Genomic DNA, 25274 nt, shown 5'->3' on the forward strand with positions numbered 1-25274 from the left:
ATCCTCCCCGTATTTGGTGGTCACTGGCTCGAACCCCGGTCTAATCAAGAAGCATGTGCTACGCACTGCTGCTCCTACCCACCTGGCTACGGAGGCGCCATTTTTGTGCGTGTGTGTGTGTGTGCCGGGGGGGGGGGAATTTGGAAGATTCTTCATTTATCATAGAGAGCTGATATTTTTAGGAACAGCTGGTTTTTGTCATAGTGACTAAATTAGAGCTGTGAAGAGAAAAACCACAATTTTCTTCTCATCCCCTATCTGTAAAATGTTCATCGTGACCTCTATTATTATTATTATTTATTATTATTATTATTATTAGCCATATGGTGCAAGGAAGCCTGAGGCTTATGCTGCACCAGCCAAAAATTTTTTTTTTTTCTGAATTACCCCGAGAGACTGAGAGAGAGAAAAAGGGAATCACCAAGAAAAAGAAGAATAATAATATCCAGCTCAGGACCCTCGGTGTGCCAAGCCCATACTCACCAGATGTAAGCCCCCTGTGGTTATATCATTAGTTGTCACTGAAATATTTGTTTATAAAAACGAATACGATTGGTGTATTTCTGATAATTATTCAGACGGCGATCTGAATTCCTGTTTGTTTTTTTTTAATACTTTCCATAAGAAAAAAAAAAGCTTTTTTTTATTAGTATTAAACGCACTCATCCATCTGGGGTTGAGGGTTGCATAGCTTTGCAGATTTGTTTGCTTATTAGGTGGCTTGTCTGATTTTAGCCATATGTCAGGGAAGTTATCGTATATTTGAGGTAATTTCTGTCGGGAATCTAGAAGCGATTTACAGTAATATTTTGTGTTGTTGCTGGAATTTATACAATGTATGTTAATAATTAACTTTGTTCTGCCTAAAATAACTGTAAAATGTCAAGTACAGCCTCCTAAACGGAGGAATATTACTTTCTTGTTTGTAATAGTTTTTCTGTTTTTGCTGGAATTTATACAATGTATGTTAATAATTAACTTTGTTCTGCCTAAAATAACTAAAATGTCAAGTACAGCCTCCTAAACGGAGGGATATTACTTTCTTGTTTGTAATAGTTTTTCTGTTTTTGCAGACCACATCGATTATTAATTAAAAATGGGCCCACGTTTTCAAACGGCTGCATCGGTTACCCTCATGAAGATTCTTTTGATGATATTTAACATAATTTTTTGGGTGAGAATTATAACTATTTTGATATATTTTAGATAACTTTGTTGGCTTCTTAGAATAATTCACTACCGAAATAGTGGTTGCTTTTTAAAAGAAGTTGTTTGCATAATGAAAGGGCCCATCAAAGGGTTGAAATGAGCAGGAAAGGACCCAGTTAGGTGCTGTATCCCACCCCTTATGATGAAAATAATGTGTTATTTTTTTTTACTGTTTACTGCTACGTGCTGATCGAAGTTTAATGATTCCCCTGAACACCGCTTTTCCCACTCCCTTAACTGCTTTAGCGTCTCTCTTTAGAAAATCCTTCCTTTCCCTAGGGGCGAATCGATAACGTTTAAGATTTTCCAGTTGTTGTTGTTGTTATTATTATTATTTGTATGACGTAAGGAAGCCTGAGGCTTATGCAGCACCACATTTTTTAAACTGTCCAGAATTTAAAAACTGTCTCCGAAAGTTTTTAAATTCTGTACAGTGGACTCAACTGACGATGTTATCAACAGTAAATTCTAAGTGGGAAGCATTCAAGGAATTAATCGTGGAAACTACTAAAAGTTTCATACCTATTAAGAAATATTGTTCAAGGTTTAGGCCTAAATGGTTATCTAATGAACTAATGAGACAAGTAACAGAGAAGAAAAATGTATGGGATGCATATAAATTATCAAGCAACTCAGAAGCCTATGGCAGATATAAGCTAGTCTGTAATAAGGTCACAAAAGAGGTGAGGCAGGTGAAGGCAGATTACGAGAAATCCTTGGCAAAAGATGCTAAGAAAAACAGCAAGGATTTCTTTACTTATATAAACTCTAAAAGGAAGGGGATGAATCTAATTGGTCCACTTGACATCGATGGTTCAACTGTTGATGATCCTGCTCAGATAGCAAACAAACTGAATGAGTACTTTTCATCTACATTCACACATGAGGAATTATTAAGGTTTGAAAATGGCAGACGGTTATCAAATTGTAGCAGGATACTTAATGATTTTATAATAACTGAGAGCAAAGTGGAGGAGAAATGGTTGAAGTTAAACATAAGAAAAGCACCTGGGGTGGATGGGATCTATCCAGTTATATTAAAGGAGGTGGCAAAGCAACTAAGCAAACCCTTAGCCATAATTATGAGAGCATCCTTGGACTCAGGAGAGGTTTCCATGGACTGGAGATGTGCAAATGTATTCACAAAGGTGGATCGAAGGGTGACATGAGTCACTACAGACCAGTTAGTTTAACTTCTGTTCCGGGTAAAATAATGGAGTCACTGGTTAAAGATGCATTGCAGGATCATCTAGACAAGACTGCAGCAATAATTCAGACACAGCATGGGTTTGTTAAGGGAAAGTCTTGTCTTACACATTTGATAGGATATTATGATGTGGTTACAAAGGAACTGGATGCAAAAAATAATTTTGATATCATATATTTGGATTTCAGGAAAGCTTTCGACACTGTTGCGCATGGAAGACAATTGTACAAATTGGAGCAGAATGGTATTAAGGGTAAGTTGCTACAATAGATAAAAGGATGTTAAGTGGGAGAAGACAGAGGGTGGTAATCAATGGGTGCTGCTCTTCGTGGACTAATGTTATTAGTGGAGTCCCACAGGGTTCGGTGTTAGGTCCATTGTTGTTTTGTATATTTATCAATGATATTGATGAAGGTATATCAGGCTTAATGTTGAAGTTTGCAGATGATACAAAGGTTGGCAGGGTTGTTAATGGCAGTGTGCTACTGCAACAGCATCTAGATAATTTGGGCAGATGGGCTAAGAAGTGACAACTGAAGTTTAACCTTGACAAATGCAAAGTGCTGCGTATGGGTAGAAGTAACCCCAGAAAAACGTACCAACTGTGTGGTACTACACTTGTGGTAATGTGGTAGAAAATGAAAAAGACATGGGAGTAATTGTGCAGTCAGATATGATGTTTTCTTAGCAATGCAGACCAGGCTGCCAGGGCAGGTCATGAGGTTTTGTGAATGATATATAGGAATTTTGCTAGCAGGGAGAAGAAGGTGATTGTACCTCTGTATAAGGCAATGGTCATGCCACGCCTTGAGTACTGCGTACAGGTCTGGAGGCCTCATTTTAGGAAGGATGTAGATTTACTTGCGTGTGTACAGAGAAGGGCAACAAGATTGGTGAGGGGAATGAAGCGATCCTCTTAACAAGAGAAGCTTAAGTTCTGCAAATTTCAGTGGCTGGAGATAGGCACCTGCGTGGTGATCTGATTGAGGTGTATAAGACTTTGAATGGGTTCAGCACGCTGAATCCTGATGGGATCCTTCCACTCGTTCAGATTACGAACCTATCATCATCATTAGCCATTTTCAATCCACTGCAGGATGAAGGCCTCTCCAGCAACTTTCCAGTTCCTTCTGTTTTGAGCACTGGCCATCCATTTACTACTCAAAAACTCATGAATTTCATCTATCCATCTCCGCCTTTGTCTTCCAGGTTTTCTTCTAGCTCCTCTTGGGTACCATTCTGTTATTTTCTTAGTCCATCTGTCATCATGTCTTCGAGCTATGTGTCCTGCCCAAGACCATTTTAGTTCTTTAGTTTTGATAAGAATGTCCTTTACTTGAGTTTGCTGTCTAATCCATGTGTTTCTCTTCTTATCTAACAGTCTGATTCCCAATATAATTCATTCCATTCTTCGCTGTGTAGTTCTTAGCTTCTCTTCCATTCTTTTGGTGAGTGCCCAAGTTTCACTTCCATAAGTCATGGTGGGAGTATACATTGATTCATTATTTTACGTTTCAGACAAACTGGGATATTGCTCTTCAGTATGTGACTATATTTCCTGAATGCTATCCATCCAAAATTTATTCTTCTCTTGACTTCCAGCCATTTATCATTATTACAGCTAATAACTTGTCCCAGATAAGTATATGACTCCACCTTTTCAATTACTGCTCCTTCAATCATTATTTCCCTTTCCATGGCATACTTGTTCATCATTACTTTTGTTTTAGCCATATTCATCTTTAGTCCAAAATCCTTACTAACTGTGCATAACTGATTAAGATTTTCCTCTAATTCTATGGGATCGTGGCTTATGACCACAATGTCATCTGCAAATCGTAAATGGTTTAGGTACTCTCCGTTCACATTGACTCCTTTCTGCGACCAGTCTAATCTTCTGAAAGCTTCCTCAAGGGCAGCAGTAAACAGCTTCGGAGATATTGTCTCCTTGTCGAACTCCTTTCTCGATTTTAAATTTGCTACTGTCTTTGTCTAGTCTAATAAAGGAGGTAGCACTCACATATATTTTCTTCAAAATCATAATATATGGAGTATCTATGCCTTGTCTTTACAGTGCCCGAAACATTGCCTTATGCTGTATGGAGTCAAATGCCTTTTCATAATGCACAAATGCCAAGCATAATGGTGTTTTATATTCATTTGCTTTCTCCATTAGCTGTGATATTACGTGAAGGTGATCCATAGTTGAGAATCCTGTCCTAAAGCCAGCTTGCTCTTTCGGTTGATTCTCATCAAGTATTCTTTCTAATCTGTTAGTAATGACCCTTGTGAACAACTTGTAGATATAGGATAACAAGCTAATTGGTCTATAATTTCCAATTTCTGATTTATCTCCTTTCTTATGCAGCAAAACTATGATTGCATTATTCCACTGCTTAGGCATCACACCTTTTCTAATGCACTTTGTGAAGAGCCTTGCCAGTTTTTGTGTTATGTCTCTTCCTCCCAATTTTAACAACTCTACAGTAACTTCATCTTCCCCCAGGGCTTTCCGATTCTTCATTTTCTTCAATGCATGTTCTACCTCATTGGGAAGAATATCGGGTATGTCGTATGTGTTGCTACTTTGCAATCCATCTTCCCTACTGCTGGTATCATTCCCTCGCTCCTTGTATAATTCTCTATAGTAGTCTTCTGCTATTTGAATTATGCCTTCTCTGCTGTTTATAAGTACGCCATCGCTATTCTTCAGTTTCAGTATCATTTGTCTTCTTGTATTACTGCTCATGGCTGCTGATTTAAATCCTTTGTTTTCCCTTAATGCTTGTTCTACTTTTCTTGTGTTAAATCTTCTTATGTCCTCTCTGAGTCTCTTTCTAATGGCTTTGCATAACTCAGTATACTCAATTTTCTCCCTGTCAGTGTTTTTCTTGCTCTTCATTTGTCGTCTTCGGTTCATCATGACAAGTGTTTCTTGACTAATTTTTTCTTCATTGGATTTCTGTTTCCCTATAGGTTTCTTGGGCTTTATCACTTTCAGAAAGTTGTAATATTCCTCGTCGATACCTTGGTCCTAAGCAGTCTGCAAAAGCTCAAACTTGTTCTTAAGTTCCAGTACATACTGCTTTTTCTCCTCCTCTGTTATTTCAAAGACCTTTGTATTATTTTCTCGAGTCAGTTTTTTCCTTTCCTACATCTATATCAAGTGTACATCTTAGCATTCTGTGATCACTTCCAACATTTACCTTATTCAGGACGGTAACATCATTCACAATATATCTTCTGTTAGTGAGGATGAAGTCGATTTCATTAGTTGTTAATCCATTTGGACTCTTCCATGTCCACTTTCTGTTCACCCTTTTCTTGAAAAAAGTGTTCATTACTGACATTCCTTGAGATTCTGCAAATTCCACAAGTCTTTCACCTCTTTTATTTCTTTCACCAATTCCAAAATTTCCTATAGTTCCTCTTTCTGCGCTGTTTTGCCTTTTTCCAACCTTAGCATTGAAGTCCCCCATAATAATAGTGTAGTGGGTTTTCTGCTCATCTAGAAGACTCAATTTCAGTGTACATTTCTTCAACCTCTTCATCATTATGGCTCGATGTTGGTGAATAAATCATTATAATCTTTAGCTTGTACTTCTTAGAAATCTTGAGTATTAGTCTTGACACCCTTGGTGATGTACTTTTGAATTCCAAAATGTTGTTTTTAAAATCTTTATGGACCAGAAACCCAACTCCACCTTCACTCCTTTCACTGTTTCCATTGGTGTACAGCAGATTTCCACTTGATAAACTTATAAGTGATTCATTTCTTCTTCTTGTTTCAGCCAAACCAATGATATTCCAATTCACATTTTCTAATTCGTTTTCCAGCTCTAATATCCTGTCTTCACCGATGAGTGATCGTACGTTTTAACAGGCCAAGTTCAATTTCCGTGCATGGCAGCCTGTTCGTACCCAGAGATTCTTAGCACCCTCTGCTTCCACTCTGATCCTCTCGCTGCCGTAAGAGGGAGAGTGAAAGCTGCTGGGGACTGAGGGCCATTTGTATTGTTGTGCTCTCATTGCTGGAGCGTTTGGTCTTTTCCTCTTCACGCTGACCAGGCGTCTTGAAGAGAACCACTCTACATGTTCGTTGCCACCTAAGTGACGTAACAGGGCTTACCATCGAGAAGGTGTGCATGAGTGGATTTTAGGGAGGCAGGCCAACCGGACTTCTCCTAAATCTTCTGTAATAGAGAGATATTGGATCCATCAGTGTTTTAGGCTGAGTGTCTGATAACACACAGGATACCTGTTCCCCTCTAAGCCCCTTACGAACCTAAGGGGGCATAAATTCAAATTAAGAAAGGACAGATGTAGAATAGATGTGCGGAAATTTGCCTTTAGCCAGCGGGTGGTTAACAGCTGGAAGAAACTTTCATCTGTCGTTGTGGAAGTTGATAGGTTGAATAAATTTAAGGAGGAACTGGACAGGCATTCGGAGGGAATGGTGTTTTTTTTTTTTTTTTTTTTTGGCTGATGCTGCATAAGCTCATACACTTGCTTTCTTGCATCACATGCCACTATTACTACCAGCTAAAAAAAAAAAAAAAAAAATTAGAATTACCCTGAGAGAAAGAAATTAAAAAAAAAAAAAAAAAAGTCAGAAGTAGAAGGGAATCACCAAGAAAGAGAAGAATGATGATATCCAGTTAAGGATCCTTTGTGTGCCAAGTCCATACCACATGTGATTCTTATTCAGGAGGGAGACAGGTGCAGCACAGAACAAATATGTAGGTGTAGCAGAAACTAATTTTGTGGAAAGAATTTTGTATAACTAATAGTGAGAAACAAACTTTAATAGAGTAAGACAAAAAAATGCAACTTGTTTCTAGTTATTACTGCAGAAAAAAAAATGTATGATTGATTTATAAAGGCTTATTACTGCTTGTGTTTTTTTTTTTTTTTTCTTTTTTTTTTAAATAACATCAGAAGAGAACAACTAACATTTTCAGATATGTGGTACTTATATAAAACTACCTTGCACATATGTAGTATTTAACTTCTTATAGTTTGTATACAGCAGTTGTGATCTCAATCCTATCTGCAGTTTGTTTGTTTGTTATTTTTGTTTTTAGGAGCATTAGCAACTAAGGCCATATTGCTCTGGGGATATGTGGTGGTCATTCCCTGACCTTTCTGTATTTGGTGGTCACGGGCTCAAAACCCGGTCTAATCAAGAAGCATGTGCCACGCACTGCTGCTCCTGGCTATGGAGGTACCCCTTTTCTGCAGTGATTTGGTTCAACTTATAATTAACCTTATGTACTGCATCTGAATTTTTCGGGAATCTGGAGCTTAGACATTTTCTTCCGTCCTTTGCCCCTTTCCATTCCCTCATTTGGCTGAGTGGCATCATGAATGAGCATGTGGCATGCTTCTTAGCATGTGGACAATCATTCTGTTGTTCTTTAGTGATAGGTTGGAAAGGGGTAGTTTGCATTCTTGCCATGAAGTGCATTGTTTGCAGGGAAGTGGTTCCGTCCAGGTTTCATCATTGAAGTTTCTTCAGTTTGTGATCAGTTTTGTTTGAATTTGGGAGGTGCACACTTAGTGGAATTTATTTCAGGGTGGATGGGATCTTTTTTTTTTTTTAGAAAACTTGCAGTTCAGTTTTTGTGTTTATTTGGACTAGTAGATGGTGAGGTGGATTTCTTAAGGGCGGCCTGTTTTTTTTTTTTTAATATTAGGAATAGCCCCAGGGGCTCCCATCTGGTGAGTAAGAGAGCCACTGGCACATGTAGTTTTCATAATAAGATAATATTTCTCAATTCCTCAAATTGAGAATAGGCAGTTGTAGAATAGATATGTGGAAGTTTGCCTTCAGCCAGCAAATAGTTGATTTCTGGAACAGACTTCCATCTGTCGTGGAAATTGATAGCTTAAATAAATTCAAGGCTGAATTAGACAAACATTTGAAGTGACTGGATGGGAGAAATGGGAAGGTGTTTTTTTTTTTTTTGGCTGATGCTGTATAAGCTTGCTTTCTTGCATTTTTTTGGCATTAGCATTAGTAGAGGCATATAATGCAAAAAAGGAAGCTTATGCGGCATCGGCCAAAAAAAAAAAAAAAAAAACCTTCCCATTTCACCCCGTCATTCATTCCAAATGCCTGTCTGGCTCAGCCTTAAAATTATTTAGGCTATCAGCTTCCACAACAAAAGATGAAGTCTGTTCCACCAATCAACAACCTGTTGGCTAAAGGCAAATTTCTGCACATCTATTCTACAACTGTCTTTCCTCAATTTGAACCTATGCCCCCTCAGGTTCTTAATTTGAGCAAGAGGAAGAATCCCATCAGCATTCAGCTTGCTCAACCCATTCAAGGCCTTGTGTACCTCAATCAGATCACCTCGCAAGTGTCTACTCTCCAAGCGCTGCAATTTGCAGAACTTGAGCCTTTATTGTTAAGAGCACCCATTTGTTCTCCTCACCAATCTTGTTGCCCTTCTTTTTACTCGTTCTAGCAACTCTACATCCTTCCTAAAATGAGGCCTCCACACCTGTACACAGTACTCTAGGTTTAGCATGACCATTGCCTTGTACATTGGGATAATCAACTCCCTGCTAGCAAAATTCCTATATATCTTTGACAAGACTCTATAACCTTGCCTGTCTGCACTGCTCAGCATACTTCAAATTTGACTACACAATTACCCCCAGATCTTTTTCACTTCCCTGAGTGTAGTACCACACAGTTGGTACGTTTCTCTTGGATTATTGCTACCCATGTGCAGTACTTTGCATTTGTCAATGTTAAACTTCAGTTGCCACTTCTCAGCCCATTTTCTCAACTTGTCTAGATCCAGTTGAAATAGCATACTGTCTTTACTGTCATTAACAACCCTGCTAACCTTTGTATCATTTGCAGACTTGGACATTAATCCTGATATACCTTCATCAATATCATTCATGAATACACGAAACAACGTGCCCAGCACCGAACCCTGGAGGGCTCCACTAACATTTGTCCATGAAGAGCAGTGTCCATTGATTACCACTCTCTGTCGTCTCCCACTCAACCATCCCTTTATCCAATGTGGCAAATTACCCTTAATGCTATATTGCTCCAATCTGTACAGCAGTCTTCGATGTAACAGTATCAAAAGCTTTCCTAAAATCTAAATATATGATATCAAAATTACTTTTGACATTCAGTTCCTTTGTGACCACATCATAGTATCCAATCAAATTGGTCAGACAAGACATCCCTTTAATAAACCCATGCTGTGTCTTAACTATTACTGCAACCTTGTCTAGATGATCCTGCAATGCTTCTTTAACCAATGATTCCATTATTTCCCCTAGAACACAAGTTAAATTAACAGGTCTGTAGTTACTTGTCACCTTTTGAACCCCCTTTGTGAATTGGTGATACATTTGCACACCTCCAGTCCATGGGACCTCACCTGAGTCCAAGGAAGCTCTCATAATTATGGCTTACTTCCTTTGCTGCCTCCTTTAATATAACTGGATAGATCTCATCCACCCCAGGTGCCTTCCCTAAGTTTAACTTCAACAATTTTTCCAACAACAACACTTTGCTCTCAGTTATTATTTATCACTTAGTTAGTATGAATGTAGATGCTAAAATACTTATTCAGTTTATTAGCTACCTGAGCATGATCATCAATAGTCAACCCATCTATGTTAAGTGGTCCAATCTGATTCATCCCTTTCCTTCTAGAGTTTACATAAGTAAAGAACTCTTTGCTGTTTTTTTTTTTTTTTTTTTTTTTTTGCATCTTTTGCCAAAGATTTCTCTTAATCTGCCTTCGCCTGCCTAATCTCTTTTCTCACTTGATTACAGACAAGCTTATATCTGCCAAAGGCTTCTGTGTCACCTGATAATTTATATCCATTTCATTCATTTTTCTCCTCTGCCATGAGCCTTATTAATTTTGTGATAGGTTGATACTGTTCAAGGTTCAGGCCTTCTATTTAGGCCTGAACCTTGAACAGTATTTCTTAGTTGGAATGAAAAGCCTAGTAGCCTCCAAAATTAAGTCCCTGAAGGCTTCCCATTTAGAATTCAACGTTGATAACATTAGTTGACAGAATTTAAAAACTGTCTGAGGCCCCTGTACCTTTTTACGAAAGCAAAAGCCCTTCCCTTTAGCCTTGATGGTAGTTAAATCTGTTAAGTAATTCCCATATCAGTACATTGTGATTACTGTCACCCTGTGATTCCTTTATCTTGCAAATTCTTAATGCATGAATAATCACTGCTGATAATCAGATCAAGAGTATTACTTCCTCTGGTTGCCTCTCAAACATGCTGCTGTAGAAAAGTCATCCAATAAATCCAAAAAAGTCTTGCTAGTGTGTGAGTGACTAACTCAGAAGTTCCAGTCGATATCTGGAAAGTTAAAATCCCCCATTATAAGATTTACTGGTCCACTCTATTTCTCTGCACAATTGCTCACTATACTCATCAGATTCATTAGGCCTATAACACACACCTACTCTCATTTTTCCTTTCCCAGTGCTTTTGTCAAACCAAACGTACTCAACATTGCATTGTCCACCATCCTCAGTTGGATGCACTTCCTTAGATTTTGTGTTTGTTAACTAGCAGCTTAACCCCTCCTCCCATTCTGTCCTGTCTATCCTCTCTGTACACATTGTACTCCCCAAATTCCAATTTTCCACTGCTAATGTGTGTGACACTCCGTCTGTGATATCCCAACAATATCTGCCTTTGAGGTCTTGACTAGCACTTCAATCTCATCAAATTTATTAACTATACTGCTAGTGCCGGTGTAAATGCAAGTATACATGCACCTTTTTCTATTCTTAGTTACCCTAACACAGCCCATGTATTTGTTTGTTCCACTATTGCTTCCAACAGTCCTGGAAATCTCCATTGCCTTTCTTTCCTTGCTGCTGCTCATTGCAATAGAAGCATTGCACGAATCACTTTTGCCTCTGCTTGCTGCCACTATTAACCTTTTTAGTCTGTATCTCCCAAGCTAGCAGTTTTTCAACCCACTTAACACTGCCTCGATAGCATCAGCAAAAATATTCTTACACCCTTTCTATTTAAGTGTAACCCATCCCTGTAGAAGCAGTCTCTCTTGTCAACAAGCACAGACCAGGGTGAAAAAATTTCTACCCTGTGAGCCTTGCACTATCTCTCCAGGGCCGAATTGATTGACAAGGCTCTCATCATATACTCCTTCCTATAGTGTCTGGACAGAATTGCATACTCCGTCCTATCGTATCTGGGCACATTCAGTTCTAACTTGCCACTTTTTTTCAACATTTACCTGTACTTGTTGAGTAAATCTGCTGATCTCTTACTCTTAATGTCATCAGTTCCAAAGTGTACAACAATATTGCTTTTTATGCCCTTAAAAGATGATATCTACTGTACAACGTCATCAACTTTTGCTCCTGACAGACATACTCTGGTCCTGTTCCACCAATCCTTGCATGGTATATTCCCCGTCTTCCTTACAATAGTCACCAATAATAACTAATTCCTTTGGGACCAGTGCATTCTGCCTTGGAGATTGTCTCTGTGTTGCCCTATGCACAGGAGTCAGCTCTGCCATTGAGCTGGGCAGCTAAGAACTTGATGGGCCCTCATTAATTTCTTCGAGGGCATTTACTCTACACCTCAAGATCTTATAGACGCCCATTAGAATGCTGAGTTGGCACCTAATTTCTTACACTAGGAATGAGCACACACACAAAGACATCCTCCTTGGCTGGATTATGTCCTGTTTTGGGAAGGTCAGCAAACATTTCGCACATTTTTTGAGACTGTGATGCATTGGAGAATCACCCCTGAGTCATAGCACTCATGCTAGTCTGATCTTTGCTTCGCAGCTCTTGTCTGGGTCATGATTTCTGTTTAAATACAGTCTAATTAACAATGGAATTTAATAAGATTAATAAATATTTTTGATTAATTGATAATACTATACTAAGCTAATGGATTCCTAATGCAGTGCTTCGTATTGCGCTATCTAGTTTTACATTATACTTTATGCTATCAGTTCGAGATATATATGTTGCGCTATTTCTTATTGATTACAATATGGCAGCTAGTTCAATCGTATGCCTCAACCAATGCTAATATCAATACAAGGTAATTCAATTTCATTACAAAACATGAGATTGGTTACAATTACATTTCTCACTTTTATGGTTTAAACCAGGGGTGTGGTAAATTTTCTAAAAGAAAGCCGGTTTTAATTGCAGCCGCTGCCCCTAGGCAGCACCATCTGTCTCCCAGGATCTTTTGTTAGGATGAGGCCACGGGATGTGATCGATCAAATGACTCTCCTTTCCCGGACGGTGGTGTGTTTTTGTGGCCAGGGGACAAGAACTTTTTTTTTTTTTTTTTTTTCTCTTAAAGGCATTAGTAGTTGCTGTCTGTGTTTTTGCCAAAATTGGTAACTTCATTGTTACCACTCCAGTAGTTTCAATTTGGTTATATAATGCACAGCCAAGTGTCTTATTTTGATAATCCAATTATACTTTGCACATGAGTTTTTTTTTTTTTTAACAATAGTCCAGCAATCTTGGTCAGGCATTTATATCAGTCATCCCTTGCTGCTTTATACGGATACCATCAGGAACAAAAACAGCCTTTGACACAGTCTCTGTAGTTGTCTTCATTCACATTTTCACTTGTTTTTGATTTCTTAATTATGGAAGATGAAAAGAAACTAGTAATTCTTTTCATTTTTTACTTTGCGGTTCAAGACAGTTTTTTATTTAATACTAATTCACTTACAATCTTGTTACCACTCTGTTGCATGGGCAGTGAAATAAAACTGTTGCATATAAGTTGAAAATACAAAGTTATTAATATTGAACAAAATTTTACAGTGTATGAAAAGTTGCAGAAAAACTAGTAGGGAACCAGTACAAGCCCTTAGGAAATAGTATTTCCAAAGGGGGACAAATGGGGGGTACATGAGTTTATCGAAATGAGTTACTTCTTAGATGAACAGAACACCTGCAAAAGTAGGATAAACCCCTAATAAAATAAATCTACAGTAGGACTTCCTATATAACGAAATAGTTTGCCTGCAAAATTTTGTTATAAAGAAATATGACCTTTTTTCATAATGAAAAATAATTCAACATTCAGAAATACAGTAAAAGATGGTAAATAAATCAGAAATAAGCATGAAGAAATTTTTCTAATATTTCAAAACAATTTATTAATACAAAACAATAATGGTTGCTTGCAATTCAGACGGATCTGAAAAGCTGCTCTTCGTTATTGGGAACAGCACGAATCCGTAAAAAATGTAAAAAAAAATACCGGTTGAGTATATGGCAAATGAGAAGCTGTTGATGACTGTGACAACGCTTACTGATTGGCTTTTGAATTTCGATAAGTGCTTTTTACGCGAAAAGCAAAGTTGCCATGATTGTTGATAATTGTCCAGCTCACTCTGAAGCGAGATTACAAGCTATAAAGCTTATATTTTTGCCTCCAAAGACTACAAGCATTTTAGAGCCTTGTGATCAAGGCATAATACAAAATTTTAAATTTTATTACCAAAAACAATTGCCCCAATTGAAGCAAAAAAGATTTCCCTGTCAACTTATTGGATGCATTGCATATGTTGCACACTGCTTGGAATCTTGTAACACCAAAGACTATCAAATTGTTTTCGTCATGTGGGATTTTCCAGAATGATAGATTTAATACCTTCTCAAGACAATCAATGAAATGTTTGGGAGTGTTTTTTATTTCTTTTAGAAAGTTCGATATCTTTGGATTAATTTGTTGCAGTTGATGATACTAATTTGTGTACAGTGCCAATTTTAACAGATAGTGATATTTTGGAAGTTGTATGGCCTATGGAAGTGTATCCCGTGAGTGAAGATAGTGATAATAGATATTTAGATATACATAAGAGTTGTGAAATGAACCAAATGATGGACGATATTGAACAATTTGTAGATAATAAGATGATAAATAACACTTTGCAAAAAAGATATCAGATTTTTTTATTTTTTTTACAAAAAATAAACATTTTTTAAAATTTTTACATTATTGTATGTGTTTTTTTTTTTTTTTTTTTTTTTTTTTTTTTTTTTTTAAATCTGATGAAGTCAGTGAACATGTTCAGTGTTAATATATTGTTTGTAAAATGTTCCTTGTGTAGTGTTATATAGTGCATAAAATGTTAACTTGTTTAAACTTTCTCTTAACTCTTTATTACGACATCAAAAACATTGGAGTGTGTGTGTGTGTTTTTTTTTTTTTTTTGTTTACTTCTTTTAACACATTTCTGTCCCCATGGTTTCATGTTAAAAGGTTACAAGTAATCAGCAAAATACTATTCACAGTATTTGTTTCCATACTATTTTTAATGTTGCCCCATTTGATTACTAAAATGAAATTACACGTTCTACTTCTATTGTGAGCAAAAATAAAATATGTACTTGGGCAATTTTTTAAAAGCTTGGAAGATGCCTTGGAACTCTTGCCTTGATTAAGATATTCAGCCCGCATTCTATGGGAAGTTTTCCCAATTACTTAATTTTTTTTTTTTTTTTTTTCAGAAACCAATTCCTTAAAATTCATAAATTGGTCAAATAGTCTACTAACATTGATTTTCAATTAGACAAATGATGGTACACAAGGTCGGATTTACATATAAGCTACAGCTTTGGGGCCTCTCATTACAAGGGACCTCACTCAATCTTAAAATAAAACTTTTTTAATATTTTAGCAGGCAAACTGTAAAAGAGAAAGACCTAATATATGTTATAGCTTAGGGCCACAATAAGTTAAAATCCAGCCCTGATGATACAGTCCACTTGTGCAATTTTGGGATAATGCAGTCTGCTCAATGCAACCAGTGCATTGTTTTCATTTATTCTGTTGTTTTGGCCGGAGGTACAACACAATATTTAATGAAAATACATTTTATGATGAAATAGTTTTTTTTTTTTTTTTTTTAAATCCCAAAAACTAGGACGCAAGTGCAAAATATCCACGAGGATGCCCTAAAAACTACGACAGGTCCTCAGAAATGAGAATGTCTAACACTAGTTTTAACATACTTTGTATTTTATGGAACATTTTCTTCATACTGCAGGCCTTGAAGTTTCAAAAGCTGCCAGCATTACATGTTTTAATACCTTTATTGTCCTCATTTTACTTTTGTTGTCATCAATAGGTCTTAAATTTATTTTTTTAAACAATGTCTGAGTCATTGGGATATTCGGGTGCTGTGACCGTGTAAACAGAGAGATAGGGGAAAATTTGCGGGAAGTGTGGATGATGCACTTTCGCAGATCAACAGATGATTATTTGTCGGGTTAAAAGAAATCATTTTCTGCTAATACCCCTTTACAGAATTTAGGAATACCCCTTGATCTGTTCACCAGTACTACTTTTCGGTAGTGGGTCAGGTGGCCAGATAAGTTTTAGAAGTACCACTAAGTTGTAGAATGGTAATCTCTTTAGCTCTCTTAAGGGCTAATTCGTGCTTAGTAGCAGCACTAATTGCCTGAAGGCCGCAAGTGCTAATTGCGTGTAACCCTAAGTCTCCTAATCTGTTCGTTATATGAAAATTTTTTTTCACTCAATGGAAACTATTTTAAATGTAAATATCAAGGGAAATTCAAAACAAAATTTGCTAAACAGAAAAATTAGCTATATAGGAGTTCAACAGAGGTCTGAACTTTTAAATTACTTAAAACTGAAGTAATTTAAAATTCTAAAAATGGTTGGAAAGTTTTATATAGCAAATGTCTTAACAATAGACAGTGAAAAATGCAAATTTATTTAAATAGGGTTACCAGATGTTCTTGTTTTCGAGGACATTTCCTAGTTTTTAGGATGTCCTCGTGGATTTTACACTTGCGTCCTAGTTTTTTGTAATTTAAAAAGTCATCTGATCATAAATGAATTTTTATTAAATATTCTGTGCATTGCACCTTTGGTCAGTATACAAATCAATAAAAACAATGTGCTGATTGCATTAATTAGACTGTATTATCCCAAAATTACATGCCTCACTTGTGCACTGCTAGAGGCGACCCTGACTTTCGGTAACATAAAGGGTAATTTCATGCTTGATTTTACTGCAAGAGACTTTTCACAATAAAACATCTATTACTGTCTTCATGCCACTTGACATTATTTCCAGATGGAATATTGACAAGTACTTCCCATCCATTTGAAGCAGAAAACATTCTCCACTACTCACTCTAATGGATTATTTTCCATGCAATAAAGGATTACTACTGTTCAGTGGCATAGCCAGAGTGGGGTTAGCAGGTGTGTTGTACCCACCTGATCTATAATTCATTGTTTGTATTATTTTTGCAGTTTATTTTGTTTCACATGTTTATTTTTGTAATTGTTATAGGTACTGCTTATATTTTATACATGTATTTGTTATATATATTATATGTATATGCAGTGCTGTCGTATGGTAGACATCCAGGCAAAATGCCTTGGGTGCCATTTTGGTAGAGGTGCTTTGCTGTTGTGCGGTTTATTTAATTTTAATTTAAAAAGGGTGCCAAATGCTTGATTTGCCTAGGGTGAAAAAATATCTCACAATGGCACTGATTATATGTAACAAATAAAAAAAATGTACTAAATATATTAATAAAATCATTTATAAAATAGTTCATTATTATTTACACATTTAGTATAATGTTTTTGTTTTTTATATATATATATATATATATATATATATATATATATATCCTAGTATGTGAAAGTGAAATATAAATATTATAATAAATATAAATTGTAAAATTAAATTATTTTGTTTTATTTTGTTTTATACCCATCGCACTAGCTTGCTACTAAATTTAGAAATTTAGTTATTTATCTGTTTTGGCCTAATTTACTTTTTGCTTTTTGGACTTTGCCTAGCTGGACGATGACTACAGAAACGGATAGCTCGTTAATTACGGTAGTTACATTGAAAGGGTTAGCCCTAGAAAAAGTCCTCTTCAATGTAACCTATTGCCATAATTAACTTTTTAATGTATCGATTTTTATATATTTTGTAATATATTGCTTAATGCATAGCATGTATTTTTTACTGGTCACGTTAGGTACCTATCTTGGTTATTGGTTTAACTGACAAGCCAATATATTATTTATATTATATTATTATACTACCACCTAATTCATTTACCTATATATATATATATATATATATATACACACACAGATATTCAAGCATTAATTAAAACCAAAAATAACACATAGATTAACATTAGGCAATTGACGCCTTTTTTTGAGAATGTCTGACAAAAAACAAAATCCTGGTTACTTCACTGTTTTGATTTTATGAATGTTCATGGGAAGTTTGTTTAACACCAGTTTTCGAAGTTTATAATGCAGCTATCAATAGAAATATATATTTTCTGGAAATTTTGTTAGAAGAAAAAATATGCATCCAGAAAATGGGCTGCAATTGTTCCCTAAAAACAATTGCAATAAACCAAACATTTTCTTTTATTAAATGCACATTGCAGTATTATGGTTTTACACCAGTTTTTTTTCTGTTTCTATTGTGGCTTCCGATAGATGAATTTCCTTGATTTTTCTGGTATTAGATATAATACACATTGAAGAAAGGAAGTACGATCTTCTTGTTTTTCAAAAACAATTTATTTCAATTATTTCGGTTATGGTTCTTATGCCAAGAAACAGTTGCATTCATTTTTTTTTTTTTTTTTTTTTTTTTTTTCCTGTAATTGCACTTGTGAATGACGGGGCCTTCACACACGTGGGAAATTCAAACAAATTCAGTGAAACGATCTATAATCAAGGTCAATGCCCAATTTGTTTTTCTCAGGAATAATTAGAAAATGCATGGAGATAAAGGGCATCCCTGCATGACTCCTTTCTCTATTTCAAATTTCTCTCTTTTAAGGCTGTTGAATTTTACTATTGCTCTTGTATTTTTGTAGAAATTGTTTACAAACATGATTATTTCTTGATCAAGTGGGATTTTTTGTAGTTGCTTCATTAAATTTTTTCTGTTTACAGAGTCAAATGCCTGCTTGAAATTGAAGCACAGATAGGTCTCTTGTTCCAATATTTTTCTGCAATGATGTTTAATGTGAATATTTGGTGTATTGTTGATCTGTCTTTTCTAAATCCTGCTTGTTCGTCCTCTATTGTTTCTTCATATATTTCAAGTATCCTATTTTGTAAGATCCTTATATTTTATATATATGGTCTGAAAGGATAATGGGTCTATAATTCTGACAATTTTCTTTATCTCCTTTTTTTGTGTACAAGTACTATTATTCAACTTTTACAGTCTTCTGGTATATCACCTGTAAATAAAATTAGATTAAAGAATTGTGCAAGGTGTTTTAATATTGCATCGCCTCAGAATTTCCATAGTTATACTTGGATACCATCATTTCCGGGTGCTTTGTCATTCTTCATTTGGCTAATTGCTTTCTGAACTGCTTTTGTTATCGAGGGTGCTTTATCTCTTCTGTTACCTAAGACTTTTTTTTTTTTTTTTCTTTTTCCCCTTTGAACAGGATTTGATAATATTCTTTCCATATTTTTAAAATTTTTTGTGTGTTTCTTGTTTTTATTTTTCATCGTCGGTGTTTTTGGGATGTATGTTTTGGAGAGTTCTTTTATAATCTGGTAAGTTGTTTTAGAGTCATGGCATTTATTTGCCTTTTTGCACAGCTTTGCTTTATCCTCCAACCATTTCCTTTTAGCAGCTTTTGGCTGTGTTAGGGTAACTAAAAGTAAGAACAGGTGCATGTACACCAATGCTAGGAGCATAGTAAATGAATTTGAAGTGCTGCTGGTCAAGACATCAAATGCAGACTTTGTTGGGATATCAGATGTCACACAAATATAAGGAATGTTGAATTTGAATGTGGGCAGTACAACATGTACAGGGAGAATAGACTAGACAGGGTAGGAAGGGTTATACTGTTAGGTAAGGAACACATTAAATTTAAGGCAGTGTATGATGTGGGTGGGCATAGCAGTGTTGAGTCAGTTTGGTATGATATAACTACAAGGAAAGCAAAAATGAAAGTAGGAGTGTGTTATAGGCCTAATGACTCAGATGAGTACAATGAACAACTGTACAGAGAAATAGTAGGCCAGTAAATAAGAATGTCTTATAATGGGAGATTTTAACTTTCCATACGAGTGTCCACATCATTAAAGTTGAGTCTTCATTTACAAGACAATCAGTTTGACTTAGAAGCAAAAACATGTCTGTTCAAAGAAATTAAATAAATCTTTATTTGTCCTACCAAACTTAATAAAGTGTTACGTTGGTGGGTTTGATGGATACCAGCGCATTCGGGGATAAAGAGGAATGAGCTTGCCGACAAAACTGCCAAATTATGGTTTAACCTTCACTCCTATTCCAATCTCTGATTATAATTATATCATAGAAACAGCATGTCTTGCACAGTGGAAAGAGCTATGGCACACCCAAACCAATAATAAACTTTATCAGTTGAAACAGGATCCACAGCTTTGGCACTAGCACCAAAACAGTGCAAAGAGAAGTAGTGCTTGCACGAGCACGGATAGGACATACATACATATCTAACTCATGTTCATCTACTTACAGGAGAGGATCCTCCTCAATGTCCACTCTGTTTAGCACATTTAACAGTCAAACACATTCTCATTGACTGCCCTCACTATCATCAGGACAGAACATCTGTCCTCCTTTCCCTAACAAATCTTTGAAAACCAAAGACATTAAAACATTATTGATGACGATGCAAACATAGATGAATTTTTCTCTTTTTTGAAAAAAAATTGAAATCTGTCATAAATTCTAAAAGATCTCTCTAATAAAAAATGAAGTGATTATATCTGAAATTTGTTTTTATCATTTTGAATCTATCCTATGAATAGGCACACTATAGCCCTAGCAGCTCGTGCACCATTAAACCACACACACAAGCATTCTTCAAATTTTATTTGTAGCAGCTTTTGTTGCTGTTCAAGTACCTGCCTTCCTACAACTGCTTGAAGACCACTACTTCATAGGCAGGGATGCATTGCACTTCCTCTCATCACTCCTTGTCAACTGTACTATCATACTCAGTTATTCAAAAAAACTCTATACCAAGCAAATATCTACAGGAGTACCACAAGGGGAGTCCTCTCTGGCCTCCTATTTACTGCCATTATGTCCCCTTTTATAAGAGACCAGATGTATTGTCTTACGTGGATGATTTAAAAATACTGACCACTATCCAAGTGAATGCAAACCCCCTCTAGGATCACAGAGGAAATTAACAGTGTGCTCCTTTCACTGGTAGGCTACCTTTAAACAATTTGGCCTCAACATAAACCCAGCAAAGTCTAAGTGCATGTTCTACTCCTTGAAGAAAGAAACAATAACCATCTTGCCCAACATCAGTGGAGTTTCCATCCTAGCTGTTCCATATCGTTTAGATTTGGGAGTTGTCTTTGACACAAAACTGAGATTCAACCAGCACATTGACAAACTCATCAGTTGTGTGGCGCACCTGAAATGGAGAGCGAAACAACACCTACATTACATTTCAGACAGGATCACAGTAACAAAATCTCAGGACCATTATTTACTCGCCACTACTTTATGCAGCTGAAATCTGGGTGTCAGCAGCACCTATGATCAGAAAACCTATCTGGGCAGCAGACTATTGGCTCCTTAAATGGCTAACCTACAAGCATAGGTTACAACCCCATGTTCATATGGCTGAAATGGCCCAGGCCCTGGGAATCCCTAGGCTGCCTTCTCTCAAGACTGGTAACCTTGAGAAAAAAGACTGGTAATCACAGTAAAGATGTTGATTGATTGGTTTGATCATGTCTTCTTCATTCTGGGATCTCTGTGGCTGGAGGATTCCACCTGCCCAGCTCAGAGCCACCCCCAACTATTTGCCCTCTTCATTCATGCCTCCACTTATCAGATCACTTCCTACCTTACCAGATGCTCGGACGAATCTAGGACATCAGTGCAGACCTTCAGATATTTGCTGTCAAGTGACGATATAGATGTGGAATATTTGGCCCCATAGACCGCAAACTGTTAGCTGCATCTGCAAATCACCAAACTGCTTCACTAAAGCTGGGATTGGTGACCCCTGGAGATGTGGCACCGCCATCCTTTGACAAAGTGTTACAGCCAATTGCAACTTTCTAGACAGAAGTGAAACTGCCCCAGTTGTTCTCAGTAAGTAATATTCTACGTTGGTCCAGACAGTGTGCACAAGGAAAAGCCTTCTTTCTTCACATCCAAAGACAGCATACCCTTCATCTCTACTTGGAGATCTCTGTGAATTAACTAATGAACATAATGGGGAAATGAGCCTGGCACTGCTCTTGCTGCTCTCTCCCATGAACTGTGAGGACAGTAGTATATGTAAATCATATATGTATCAATTGTCATTTTGGTTATTTAAGTTTAATGTTCTAAATCTTGTGGTAAGATTTAGTAATTTTTATATATAATTTAATTTGTAATGTAATTTGTTTAATGCCAGTTCTTGTCACCTTAATGTCACCCTATATCATTTGATGCCATCTTGTTTTGTTCTTTAATGTCTTATGTTATTTAATATCTCTTATCTGTAAACTCCTGGCCTTTTGGCTACGAAGGGAAAGTGCAACACTATTTAACCTTTTAACCAGTTACAATCAACGGTTGTTGCAATAAAGATTTTCTCTCTAACTGCTCACTATGCGTGACGGTAGATAGCTGTCTTCTAACTTTTCCAGCGATGCTGTTGTTCCTCATGGTTCAATTATTTCTCCCACTCTTTTCTTCTTGTGTATTAATGACTTTCTTTCATTGACTGGAAATCCTATCCATAGCTTTGCTGATGATAACATATTGCATTCCACCTTCCAGTTTGAGGAACCTGCACAAACAGTTTCAATTTCTCAAATATCCACTACCAATTCCTTGAATGGTGATCTCCATGTAATTCTTTAATGAGGAAAAGATAACTTAGTTAACTTTAATCCTTCTAAAACCCATTCCAGTCTTATATCTTGCAAAAAAAAAAAAAAGGATTCTTGTGTTCCTTTTAGAATAGACGTGCGGAAATTTGCCTTTAGCCAGTGGGCAGTTAATTGCTGGAACAAACTTCCAGTTAATACTAACTTAACTGGAAGTTGATAGTTTAAATAAATTCAAGGAGGAACTGGACAAACATTTAGAGGGGATTGTTTTGTAATTTTTTTTTTTTTTTTTGGCTAATGCTGCATAAGCTCATACTTTCTTTCACATGCCACTACTACCTGCTAATGCTACTCCGGTCTACTCAAAGAGCATACTACTGCACTCCCGCTCCTGACCACTTGGCTACGGAGAACAGAGCTGTTAGCTTAACCAATAAAATAATGGAACCACTAGTTAAAGAAGTAATGCCAGATCATTTGAACAGGCATACAATTATATTGCAATTACAGCATGGATTTGTCCAGGGGTGGTCTTGTCTAACCAATCTGATAGGTTAGTATGATGCAATAACTAAGGAACAACTGGGTGCAAAATATAATTTTGACATCATATACTTGGATTTCAGGAAGACTTTTGATACTGTTGCACATAAATCTGATGTACAAACTGGACCAATGTGGCATTAAGGGCAAGTTACTGCTATGCATAAAGGGATGGTAAAGTTGAAGAAGACAGAGTGATTACCAATGGGTTCTGCCCTTTGTGGTTTAATATTATTGGTGGAGTTTCCCCAGGGTTGTGCTGAGTCCATTGCTGTTTTCAATATTTATCAGTGATATTGATGGTGTGTCAGGCTTAATGACTAAGTTTGCAGATGATACAACAATTGGCAGGATTGTTAACAACAGTCATCAGGATGAGTTACTACAACAAGATCTAAGAAAATTTGCTGTTCAACTGATAGATGGTAGTTGAAGTTTTAACATTGATGAATGCAAGGTAACCCCAGAGTAACTTATTAATTGTGTGCTACTACACTCAGGCTAGTGGAGAGTGAAAAAGACCTTGGGGTTAATTGTGCAGTCAGACATGAAATCTTCTGAGCATTGCACACACTGCCAGGACAGTTAATGAGGTTTTGCCAATGATGTACAGAAACTTTGCTAGCAGGGAAAAGGTGATTATCCCTTCATATAAGCCATGGTTGAGGCTTCATCTTGAGTATTGTATACACTGGAGGAAGGATCAAGTGCAGGGAAGGGGAACCAGATTGGTGAAGGCAACAAAAGGGGTGTCATACCCATAAAGCTTTAGTTCTGCGACTTGCTCCATCTCAAAATTAGGCACCCGTGGGGAGATCTGATTGAGTTGTTTAAAGCTTTGAATGTGTTTAAGCTGAATGTTAATGGTATTCTTCCACTTGCTGAGATTACACCATGAAGGGTTATAAATTCAAGTTGAGGAAGGATGGTTGCAGGATAAATGTGCAGAAGTTTGTCTTTAGTCAACGGGTGGTTAATTGTCGGAACAGGCTTCCATCTGTTGTTGTTGTGGAAGATGGGTTGAACAAAAAGAACTAGATAATTCTTGGATTGTACAGAGGGGTGAAGTGTGCATATTTTTTTTTTTTTTTTTTTTTTTTTTTCTGCTGGTGCTGTATAAGCTTGCTTTCTTGCATCATTTGTCATTACTACTACTATTTTTATTTATTTATTATTTCTTTTTTTTAAAGAAAACCCCAAAGACAAGATGTATTAGAACTATAGTGCTTAGTACTGTGCTCTTTGAAGGTTGAGAAGTTAAAGATATTTTTTGACATTAGACTTGAACTTCTGTAGATGGTAATTTTCAGGAAATATGTATGAAGGAAGGTTGTTTCAGAGAATGGAAGTTGATTGAATAAATGAGGAAGAAGAAAAGTTGGTTCTGTGAGTTTGAAGTTGACATTCTGTTGCATGCTTTTTCGGCCCCGGGTGCCAAGCGTTTCCGTGGCCAGGTGATTCTCGTGCGATTAAAGAGCATTTTTCGGTAAGCAACTAGGTTTTCCTTTGTTTTCTCCTTTACTTATTAAACTTTTTCATTAAGTAGCTCTGCTTTCTTAAAAGCACTAAGAAGTGAGCCCAGAAGAAGGAAAGTACCTTTTTCTTTAATTTAGTACTCCTACTAGCTGTACTAACCTCTACGCTTGGCTACAAAGTGGCATTGATCCTGCCTTCCCATGGCAGGACCGGTAACCTGGGTGGTAAACGTAAACCCCCAGGGCCAAAAGGAGCTATCATGGATACAAATAGTTATCCACCTTTAGAGCCATTGAGCTCAAGGGAAGAAATTTCTGACATTGACCATGATTCTGTTCAACCAAAAAGGCTTCGAAGGGAAGCAAAGTGTCAAAATGATATACCAAATTTCCTGGTGGTACATTCTTTATCCGCCCAACCTGTAGGCAAGTTATCACCATTCTTGATACAAAAATGTCTAGAATCTATGCAGGGTCACCAAAAATGGTGAAGCGACTACAATCCAGAGACCTCCTGATTGAAACAGCTACCTCAAAACATTGAGTGGCTGTTAAACACAACATCATTTGGGGGCTGACAGTATCAGTTACTCCCCACAGAACCATAAATTCATCAAGAAGTGTGATCAGTGAGTGGGACCTAATTACACTCTCCGAAGAACTACTCCAAGAACTTAGTAGTCAAAAGGTAACAAGTGTGAAAAGAATCATGAGTAAAAAAGATTGAAATTTAACTCCAACTAGAACCATCATTTTAACATTCAGTACTCCAGACTTGCCATCCTCAATCAAAGCTGGCTATTTGAATTGTCGTGTTAGACCATATATTCTGAATCCCATTCGTTGCTTCAAATGCCAGAAATATGGTCATTCCCAGCAGGCATGTAGAGGTGATGCCATCTGTCCCATCTGTGGATCTAAGGAG

The 25274-nt window shown here is 36.7% G+C and overlaps 1 protein-coding gene across 2 annotated transcripts in view; it reads left to right on the plus strand.

The window, feature by feature from the left end:
• The first annotated feature begins 671 nt into the window (after positions 1-671).
• The window catches only part of LOC150091139 (tetraspanin-6-like), a 100000-nt gene continuing 75397 nt past the window's right edge, over positions 672-25274 (plus strand). The window contains exons 1-2 of one of the 2 annotated variants that reach the window (XM_090382187.1): positions 672-767; positions 1074-1174. In XM_090382187.1, the coding sequence (XP_090238313.1) occupies positions 1097-1174 (78 nt within the window). In that variant the 5' untranslated portion in view covers positions 672-767; positions 1074-1096. Of the gene's footprint in view, positions 837-1073; positions 1175-25274 lie in introns of both variants that reach the window. The other variant, XM_090382188.1, reaches the window with a different exon arrangement.

Source organism: Mastigoproctus giganteus, chromosome 1 (genome assembly GCF_048544385.1).
Source record: "Mastigoproctus giganteus isolate SK-2022 chromosome 1, ASM4854438v1, whole genome shotgun sequence".
In the NCBI taxonomy this organism is placed as follows: Eukaryota; Metazoa; Arthropoda; class Arachnida; order Uropygi; family Thelyphonidae; genus Mastigoproctus; species Mastigoproctus giganteus.